The sequence below is a fragment of the Mya arenaria genome, chromosome 10 (genome assembly GCF_026914265.1).
Source record: "Mya arenaria isolate MELC-2E11 chromosome 10, ASM2691426v1".
Lineage (NCBI taxonomy): Eukaryota > Metazoa > Mollusca > Bivalvia > Myida > Myidae > Mya > Mya arenaria.
Genome location: NC_069131.1, coordinates 3298659 through 3309538, shown reverse-complemented (window position 1 = coordinate 3309538; position 10880 = coordinate 3298659). Strand labels below are relative to the sequence as shown.

General features: G+C 39.0%; 1 protein-coding gene across 1 annotated transcript; it reads left to right on the top strand.

Moving 5' to 3' along the window:
• The first annotated feature begins 293 nt into the window (after positions 1–293).
• On the top strand, positions 294–3061 carry LOC128205960 (uncharacterized). Its single transcript, XM_052908047.1, has 4 exons — positions 294–530; positions 693–744; positions 2371–2499; positions 2811–3061. Exons 1-4 carry the CDS (start codon positions 336–338, stop codon positions 3059–3061), a joined length of 627 nt encoding a protein of 208 aa, XP_052764007.1. The 5' UTR covers positions 294–335.
• The last annotated feature ends 7819 nt before the right edge of the window (positions 3062–10880 follow it).

Sequence of the window (10880 nt, the reverse complement as noted above, 5' to 3'; positions counted from 1 at the left end):
CAACTAGGCAAAACTTCTGACCTGGAAACGAACAATACTTCTATTTACACAATATTGAAGAATTCTATAACAGCCACTCCAAACAACTAAGGAACAACTAAAAATGCTCACCTATAACAATGTATAGATAATGTACAATTAAATTCGAAATGGGTTGATTGGCTTGTAATTCCAAGGTATTGTGAAGGACTGAATCTGTGTTGTTGAGAAAGAACTTTACCCCAGTATGTAGTTACATAACCGTTTGATAAATCATCCTGCAAGTTATTCAGTTCTGTCCGGGCTTTGGAATGGCGTGCTTCAATATTTTAATCGTTTTGTCATGGGCTTTTGCTATGACTTCTGGCCAACAAGAAGAGCACTTGAAAATGGAACTCGGAGAACTTCGAACTACAATCAATGACTTGATGCTGACGTACCAAAAGGACATTGGGCTCATCCAGGCAAACAGCGCTAAAAATGATGAGGACATTGCCATATTACAATTTGAAAATGCCCAGCTGAAGAAAGAGATGGAGTCGTTGAAACAGGTATTTCTAACAAGTAACAATTAAATACATCGAATCTGTTACATAGACGTACACAGCATGTATAGTTTCTAAACTAAAAAAAATCATATTGAATGCATTACGTAATGCCAAACAATATTCACGTGTCCATGTCAATCTCATTATACACTTTTTGTTCTTCAGGCGTCCACACAAGGGCTCGCTCAAGGGGGGAACCGTAGGGCCCGTCGACAGGGTCTGTATCCACTTATGTCTTGAGTATCAGTTTTACACTCAGACTCAGAAAACTGAATTCATAATTGTTTCAAAATGTATATCTATAAAACAGATACATGAATTTCTAAAAGGTGTCTGTTTGATTGTAAAACAAATCATTTGTAACAGGTACATCATTCTTGATCATCTTTGCTCCTAAAATAACATTTATTTTGCATATTCCAGCACTAATAATACTATTTACAATTATCTCTTTAACTCACCTTAGCTGTAGGCTGAGGGTGAGCTATTAGGATCGATGAATGTCCGTCGTCTTTCGTCGGTCGTCCATCGGACGTCCACACTTAGTTTGTTAACACTACAGTGGTCACATTTTTGTCTCAATTGTCATAAACAGTCAGGATGTTTGTCTCAGTAAATACTCGGACGAGTTCGAATATGTGTCATCTGGGATGAAAAACTACGTCACATGACCCAAAAATAGATAAATCTTGGTAACACTCTAGAGGCTACCTTTTCAGTCCAAATATCCTTGAAACTTGTCAGAAAGGTTGTTTCGTTGATATCTAGCTCAAGTTCGAATATGGGTCATCTGGTGTCAAAAACTAGGTCACAGAGCCTCTTGTGTCAAAACTCGCTATGCCATGAGGTTTCCTGTGGACTTATCGAAAATCTTCTCCTCTGAGACCGCTAGGCCCAGACCTTTAATAATTTGTAACGAACATCATATAGTGGTCCTCTACCAAGATTGTGCAAATTACGCAACTTGGGTAAAATTCGGTCCCAATCTTTTTGACCTACTGTCTTATTTTTGAAACTACAACGAACCATTTTTTACCATGTTCACTATTCTGTAAACAAATAATAATGTTGGATGACCTTGACTGTGACCTCTTAGCCTACTTTCTTATTTTTGAAGCTACAACATGAAATTTGGACCATATGTAGAGTTTTGAAAACAAATATCAATATTGTCCTCGGATGACCTTGACTGTGACTCTTGACCTACTCTTTTTCAGGTGCAGCAATAGCATTTGGACCATGTGTACTGTTTTGAAAACAAATATCAATGCTGTGCTTGGATTACCTTTATTGTACCTTTTTGACCTTTCTTATTTTTGATGTCTCTGTTCGAGCATGTGAAAGCTTGAAAACATATATCAATATTGACATTGCATGGTGACCTTTTGACCTAGTTCCTTATTTTTGAAACTACAGTTTATCACATGTACAGCTTTGAGATTATATATTAAGCTATATTGATTCCAAAGGTTAAACACTTTTACTCAGGTGAGCGATAATGGCCATGGTGGCCCTCTTGTTGGTATATGTGTGTTCTAATTAGTTTCTGGAAAAATACATACAAAAATATTTATAGTGCTACTGAGCTCTCCATACAATGCGTAAAGAATCAGTGTGTGTGTTTATAATAGACATGGAGTCCTTCATGGAGAGTAATCTAAACAACCATCATCTCCTAATTTTAAGAAAGGTAGTTTAAACAAACGAACCGTTTCAAACTGTATCTTGAATATATCACTTATAGATCAACGGTTTATTATTTATGCAATCATACATATGCAACTAGAACTATACAGAACTTATACAAGGTAATGATTTATTTATTGGTTATACAATTGTGTAGGTTCGGAAGGACCAGCGGCCTTCACTGCATGTATTGGGGCCGCCGATCTGACCAATCTTGGTAACCATCACGTGATCGTGTTCGACCACCTTCTCACAAACTATGGCAACGCCTATCACAATACCACTGGCCCCAATTTCTCGAAACTTCTTAAGTCTATTATAACAGGATTAAGCTAATCTCACTATTTTTGTAGCTCTATAAAATGCGTATTATTTACTTTTTAAAGAGTTTTTAGAAATTGTGTAGGAATATTCTAAATAATAATGACGATAAGATATTTCTCATTTATCAAAATCCATTTTAGTATGTTTTTAGGCAATTTGAAATAAGCGACTTAAGCCTGTTAAGCTTAAGAAGTTTCGAGAAATTGGGGCCTGGCATCTTCCGCGTGCCTTCTGACGGCGTCTACGCGTTCCATCTGTCGGCAATGTCTGTAGCCCACCACGCTTTGTACCTGGAAATCGTACAAGATGGTCGAGTCATCGACGATGTCCTGTCCGATGCCGGATCAAGCTCAACTTACGCCAGTGTTGGTGAAATGTGGACCCTAAAGCTACAGCGTGGGTCCGAGGTTTGGATACGTGCAAGAGTTGCCCCTAACACACTCGCTGACATCCATGGACACTGTCATACCATGTTCTCGGGGTTTCAGTTGTTTGAAATCGAAGGCATGAACCTGATTGGTTAAGGATAAATGTTCCAATGAAGTGTCTGAAACCTATGATATTGTTCTTGTTTCCTGTTGCAACGTTAACAATGTTTAACAATTTAATACGTCAAGTGTACCAACTTTTGTCTTAAGGCATCATCATCATCATCATCATCATCATCATCATCCCGACGAACCATCTAGGCTTTTATCAGTATAGCTATTATCTCTCTTGTATACCTTCTCTTCTGTAATTGTATTTTCGCGACGTGTAAATCTATGCTGCATCCAGTTTCAGACTGTTAATATTTTAAAAATAATGAGTAAGTGAAAGTCCTTATCTGACATACTCCCCATATATAATTTGTTTTAAAGGACCTCGTTAAGGGTTTATAGAAGGCACTGTTTTATGACAAAATTATGTGTGGTAAAACATAAGGAGTGTTAAATCTAAGATACTGACGGTTAACCCCTTCAACAAATGTTGATATATGCTCAAATATAATTTTTGAAGTCAACTATTAAGAATAGCGTTAGATTCGCTTTTCAACAAAAGGCTTAAAGGTTAAATCATCCCTTAGTTTTTGCCTGTCTTCGTCGGCGTGAGGTTTTGTGATCATTTTATTTTAAATCTTGACTGTAACGGCGTTGGTTCACTCCCCTTTAAAACCAGATTTGATTATTACTTTAATTGTCTTGTTTCTGTAATTTCGGTATCAAAGATTAGAATATTATTATAAATCCACGCAATCAGGAGGTCAACCCTTCACGGACCCACCTAAAACAAGCTCTTCTTTACAACACAAGCAGTTCTAAATCCATTTTACTCTGGTAAAATAGACAGAAATATGCCAAAGTTTGGAGATTAAGGTCGCATTTTTAACATCCTTAGAAAAAGAAAAAGAAAACTTTTGTTTTAACTGTCACTTTATTATAAAAAGTAACGACCCGTCGGAAGTTGGAATGATACAGAACTACGTGTATGTGTATGTACGGATGTGTCAATTTATATATAAATCATTTCTCTGTGATAATATTTGAAGTAAAGGCATGCATGACAACACTGCACATTTAAAATGTCAAATAACAATGAAGGTGTCGGGCCTTACTAAGATAACGAGCGCAATACAATCTTCAACAGCGGAAGGGCCTCTTTAAACTAGGCATGGCCTTTCCCGGGTACAGCGGCGAGGACAGGGGTTGCGGACGCATTGGCGTCTACAACGATGGGTTCTAGGGTCGCACACCATCATACATGACTGGCCACATTGCCTCTTTTTGCGCCTGTCCGTCCGGACGGTCTGGATTGTGAAAGAGAAGAAACAGATTCAGATGAGGAATTCAGAAATCCAGTGGATGTATAATGAAATAGAACAATCATATGGCTCTGGGTATATTCAAATCAGAAAGCCACGGGCGTTGCTAGACCAGAATTGATGTGCAGGCTTGGTTTTTCTGGGGGGTCGGGGACATGCGCAGCCGAGATTTATATATGCAGTATACATGTTTACATGAGAACATGCATTTGTAGTAATAGCCACAAGGTCTGTGTACATGTGTTTGTAGTAACAGCCAGAAGGTCGAAGTACATGTGCTTGTAGTAATAGCCACAAGGTCTGTGTACATGTGTTTGTAGTAACAGCCAGAAGGTCGAAGTACATGTGTTTGTAGTAATAGCCACAAGGTCTGTGTACATGTGTTTGTAGTAACAGCCAGAAGGTCGAAGTACATGTGCTTGTAGTAATAGCCACAAGGTCTGTGTACATGTGTTTGTAGTAACAGCCAGAAGGTCGAAGTACATGTGTTTGTAGTAATAGCCACAAGGTCTGTGTACATGTGTTTGTAGTAACAGCCAGAAGGTCGAAGTACATGTGTTTGTAGTAATAGCCACAAGGTCTGTGTACATGTGTTTGTAGTAATAGCCACAAGGTCTGTGTACATGTGTTTGTAGTAACAGCCAGAAGGTCGAAGTACATGTGTTTGTAGTAATAGCCAATAGGTCTAAGTACATGTGTTTGTAGTAATAGCCTGAAGGTCTGAGTACATGTGTTTGTAGTAATAGCCAGAAGGTCTGAGTACATGTGTTTGTAGTTATAGCCAGACTATCTGAATTCATGTGTTGGTTATAATAGCCAGAAGGTCCAAGTGCATGTGTTTGTAGAAATAACCAGAAGGTCTGAGTACATGTTTTTGTAGTAATAGCCAGAAGGTCTGAGTACATGTGTTGTATTAATAGCCAGAAGAACTGAGTACATGTTTTTGTAGTAATAGCCAAAAGGTCTGAGTACATGTCTTGTATTAATAGCCAGAAGGTCTGAGTACATGTGTTTATAGTAATAGCCAGAAGATCTGAGTTCATGTATTTGTAGTAATAGCCAGACGGTCTGAGTACATGTGTTTGTAGTAATAGCCAGAAGGTCTGAGTTCATGTGGTTGTGGTAATAGCCAGAAGGTCTGAGTACATGGGTTTGTTTTAATAGCCAGAAGGTCTGAGTACATGTTTTTGTAGTTATAGCCAGAAGGTCTGAGGACATGTGTTTGAAGTAATAGCTAGAAGGTCTGAGCACATGTGTTTGTAGTAATAGCTAGAAGGTCTGAGTACATGTGTTTGTAGTAATAGCAAAGAAATCTGAGTGCATGTGTTTGTAGTAATAACCAGAAGGTCTGAGTACATGTTTTTGTAGTAATAGCCAGAAGGTCTGAGTACATGTGTTGTATTAATAGCCAGAAGGTCTGAGTACATGTTTTTGTAGTAATAGCCAAAAGGTCTGAGTATATGTGTTGTATTAATAGCCAGAAGGTCTGAGTACATGTGTTTATAGTAATAGCCAGAAGATCTGAGTTCATGCATTTGTAGTAATAGCCAGACGGTCTGAGTACATGTGTTTGTAGTAATAGCCAGAAGGTCTGAGTTCATGTGGTTGTGGTAATAGCCAGAAGGTCTGAGTACATGGGTTTGTTTTAATAGCCAGAAGGTCTGAGTACATGTTTTTGTAGTTATAGCCAGAAGGTCTGAGGACATGTGTTTGAAGTAATAGCTAGAAGGTCTGAGCACATGTGTTTGTAGTAATAGCTAGAAGGTCTGAGTACATGTGTTAGCAGTAATAGCCAGAAGGTCTGAGTACATGTTTTTGTAGTTATAGCCAGAAGGTCTGAGGACATGTGTTTGAAGTAATAGCTAGAAGGTCTGAGCACATGTGTTTGTAGTAATAGCTAGAAGGTCTGAGTACATGTGTTTGTAGTAATAGCAAAGAAATCTGAGTGCATGTGTTTGTTGTAATAACGAGACAGTCTGAGTGCATGTGTTTGTACTTTGTAGTAATAGCCAGAAGTTCTGAGTTCATGTGCTGGTTGTAATAGCCAGAAGGTCTGAGTACATGTGTTTGTAGTAATAGCCACAAAGTCTGAGTTCATGTGATTGTAGTAATAGCCAGAAGGTCTGAGGACATGTGTTTGTTTTAATAGCCAGAAGGTCTTAGTACATGTGCTAGTAGTAATAGCCAGAAGGTCTGAGTACATGTTTTTGTAGACATAGCCAAAAGGTCTGAGTACATGTGTTTGTAGTAATAGCTAGAAGGTCTGAGCACATGTGTTTGTAGTAATAGCTAGAAGGCCTGAGTACATGTGTTTGTAGTAATAGCCAAGAACACTGAGTACATGTGTTTGTAGTAATAGACAGAAGGTCTGAATACATGTGTTACTTGTAGTAGCCAGAAGGTCTGAGTTCATGTGTTACTTGTAGTAGCCAGAAGGTCTCAGTTCATGTGTTGGTTGTAATAGCCAGAAGGTCTCAGTTCATGTGTTGGTTGTAATAGCCAGATGGTCTGCGTTTCTGTGATAGCTGTAATAACCAGAAGGTCTGAGTCCATGTGTTTGTAGTAATAGCCAGAAGGTCTGAGTTCATGTGTTGGTTGTAATAGCCATAATGTCTGAGTTCATGTGTTAGTTGGAATAGCCAGAAGACCTGCGTACAGGTGTTGCTTGAAATAGCCAGAAGATCTGAGTTCATGTGTTGGTTGTAATAGCCAGAAGGTCTGAGTCAATGTGTTTATAGTAATAGCCAGAAGGTCTGAGTACATGTGTTTGTAGTAATAGCCAGAAGGTCTGAGTACATGTGTTTGTAGTAATAGCCAGAAGACCTGCGTTCAGGTGTTGCTTGTAATAGCCAGAAGATCTGAGTTCATGTGTTTGTTGTAATAGCCAGAAAATCTGAGTTCATGTGCTGGTTGTAATAGCCAGAAGGTCTGAGTACATGTGTTTGTAGTAATAGCCACAAAGTCTGAGTTCATGTGTTTGTTGTAATAGCCAGAAGGTCTGAGGACATGTGTTTGTTTTAATAGCCAGAAGGTCTTAGTACATGTGCTAGTAGTAATAGCCAGAAGGTCTGAGTACATGTTTTTGTAGACATAGCCAAAAGGTCTGAGTACATGTGTTTGTAGTAATAGCTAGAAGGTCTGAGCACATGTGTTTGTAGTAATAGCTAGAAGGTCTGAGTACATGTGTTTGTAGTAATAGCCAAGAACACTGAGTACATGTTTTTGTTGTAATAGCCAGAAGATCTGAGTTCATGTGTTAGTTGGAATAGCCAGAAGATCTGAGTACATGTGTTTGTAGTAATAGCCAAGAACACTGAGTACATGTGTTTGTTGTAATAGCCAGAAGGTCTGAATACATGTGTTACTTGTAGTAGCCAGAAGGTCTGAGTTCATGTGTTACTTGTAGTAGCCAGAAGGTCTGAGTACATGTGTTTGTAGTAATAGCCAGAAGGTCTCAGTTCATGTGTTGGATGTAATAGCCAGATGGTCTGCGTTTCTGTGATAGCTGTAATAACCAGAAGGTCTGAGTCCATGTGTTTGTAGTAATAGCCATAATGTCTGAGTTCATGTGTTAGTTGGAATAGCCAGAAGATCTGAGTTCATGTGTTTGTAGTAATAGCCAGAAGACCTGCGTTCAGGTGTTGCTTGAAATAGCCAGAAGATCTGAGTTCATGTGTTGATTGTAATAGCCAGAAGGTCTGAGTCAATGTGTTTATAGTAATAGTCAGAAGGTCTGAGTACATGTGTTTGTAGTAATAGCCAGAAGGTCTTAGTACATGTGTTTGTAGTAATAGCCAGAAGACCTGCGTTCAGGTGTTGCTTGTAATAGCCAGAAGATCTGAGTTCATGTGTTTGTTGTAATAGCCAGAAAATCTGAGAACATGTGTTTGTAGTAAAAGCCAGAAGGTCTGAGTACATGTGTTTGTTGTAATAGCCAGAAGGTCTGAGTACATGTGTTGGTTGAAATAGCCAGAAGGTCTGAGTACATGTGTTTGTAGTAATAGCCAGAAGGTCTGAGTACATGTGTTGGTTGTAATAGCCAGAAGATCTGAGTTCCTGTGTTTGTAGTAATAGCCAGAAGGTCTGAGTACATGTGTTGGTTGTAATAGCCAGAAGGTCTGAGTACATGTGTTTGTAGTAATAGCCAGAAGATCTGAGGCCATGTGTTTGTAGTAATAGCCAGAAGGTCTGAGTACATGTGTTTGTTGTAATAGCCAGAAGGTCTGAGTTCCTGTGTTTGTAGTAATAGCCAGAAGGTCTGAGTTCATGTGTTTGTAGTAATAGCCAGAAGGTCTGAGTTCATGTGTTTGTAGTAATAGCCAGAAGGTCTGAGGCCATGTGTTTGTAGTAATAGCCAGAAGGTCTGAGTTCATGTGTTTGTAGTAATAGCCAGAAGGTCTGAGGCCATGTGTTTGTAGTAATAGCCAGAAGGTCTGAGTACATGTGTTTGTTGTAATAGCCAGAAGGTCTGAGTACATGTGTTTGTAGTAATAGCCAGAAGGTCTGAGTTCATGTGTTTGTAGTAATAGCCAGAAGGTCTGAGTTCATGTGTTGGTTGTAATAGCCAGATGGTCTGCGTTCCTGTGTTTGTAGTAATAGCCAGAAGGTCTGAGTAAATGTGTTGGTTGTAATAGCCAGATGGTCTGAGTACATGTGTTTGTAGTAATAGCCAGAAGATCTGAGTTCATGTGTTTGTAGTAATAGCCAGAAGGTCTGAGTTCATGTGTTGGTTGTAATAGCCAGATGGTCTGCGTTCCTCTGTTTGTAGTAATAGCCAGAAGGTCTGAGTAAATGTGTTGGTTGTAATAGCCAGAAGGTCTGAGTAAATGTGTTGGTTGTAATAGCCAGATGGTCTGCGTTCCTGTGTTTGTAGTAATAGCCAGAAGGTCTGTGTTCCTGTGTTAGGTTTAATAGCCTGAAAATCTGAGTTCATGTGTTTGTAGTAATAGCCAGAAGGTCTGAGTTCTTGTGTTAGATGTAATAGCTAGAAGATCCGAGTACATCTGTTTGTTGTAATAGACAGAAGGTATGCGTTCCCGTGTTAGTTGTAATAGCCATAAGGTCTGAGTACATGTGTTTGTAGTAATAGCCAGAAGATCTGAGTACATGTTTTTGTAGTAATAACCAGAATGTCTGAGTTTATGTGTTTGTAGTAATAGCCAGAAGGTCGGAGTACATATGTTTGTTTTAATAGCCAGAAGATCTGAGTACATGTGTTTGTATTAATAGCCAGACGGGATGAGTTCATGTGTTTGTTGTAATAGCCAGAAGATTTGAGTACATGTGTTTGTAGTAATAGCCAGAAGGTCTGAGTTCATGTGTTGATTGTAATAGCCAGAAGATTTGAGTACATTTGTTTGTAGTAATAGCCAGAAGGTCGGAGTTCATGTGTTGGTTGTAATAGCCAGAAGATCTGAGTACATGTGTTTTTAGTAATAGCCAGAAGGTCTGAGTACATGTATTTTTAGTAATAGCCAGAAGGTCTGAGTTCCTGTGTTGGTTGTAATAGCCAGAAGGTCTGAGTTCATGTGTTGGTTGTAATAGCCAGAAGATCTGAGTACATGTGTTTTTAGTAATAGCCAGAAGGTCTGAGTACATGTATTTTTAGTAATAGCCAGAAGGTCTGAGTTCCTGTGTTGGTTGTAATAGCCAGAAGGTCTGAGTTCATGTGTTGGTTGTAATAGCCAGAAGGTCTGAGTTCATGTGTTGGTTGTAATAGCCAGAAGGTCTGAGTTCATGTGTTGGTTGTAATAGCCAGAAGGTCTGAGTTCATGTGTTGGTTGTAATAGCCAGAAGGTCTGAGTTCATGTGTTTGTAGTAATAGCCAGAAGGTCTGAGTACATGTATTTTTAGTAATAGCCAGAAGGTCTGAGTTCCTGTGTTAGTTGTAAAAGCCAGAAGGTCTGCGTTCCTGTGTTAGTTGTAAAATGCAGAAGGACTGAGTTCCAGTGTTGGTCGTATGTCTGAGTAAATGTATTGGTGGTAAAAGTCAGTAGGTCAGAGTACATGTATAATTTGTAATAGTCGGTAGGTCTGAGTACCTGTAATGGCTGTAAGTTTGGCGTGGAAGGCACCCTTACAGATGTGCTAAGCTACATCCGGTAAGCGCTTTACATCATAAATGATATTAGCGACGTACACATCCGCTACCGGCGTTCCCTTAACTGCCATCTGGGAAAGATAAAACAGAGTTATAGTTTCCATTGAAGCAGTCACAAAAACAAATCTGAAGTCTAAACGAACTAAAACTGATGCAGCGACTTAAGTCTTTCTTGTGCAATAATGTGACAGTTTGATGTCTGTTGACCCAACATTATTTTGGTGTCGAATGGATTAGTGTGTGGAGGAAGAAAGTGTGAATACTAAGTAAAAATAAATCAAATATTGCAAACAATCTGTTTTGACCTTGAACGATAGAAATCGGCCATTTCGCTTCCGAATACGGTTGAACAAAACTACACACCACGATAACTGTATTTGCAATGTATTTGTTATCATTTATTTTACCTGTCAGTAAAGAGGAGGGAAGAGAAGGTAGGACG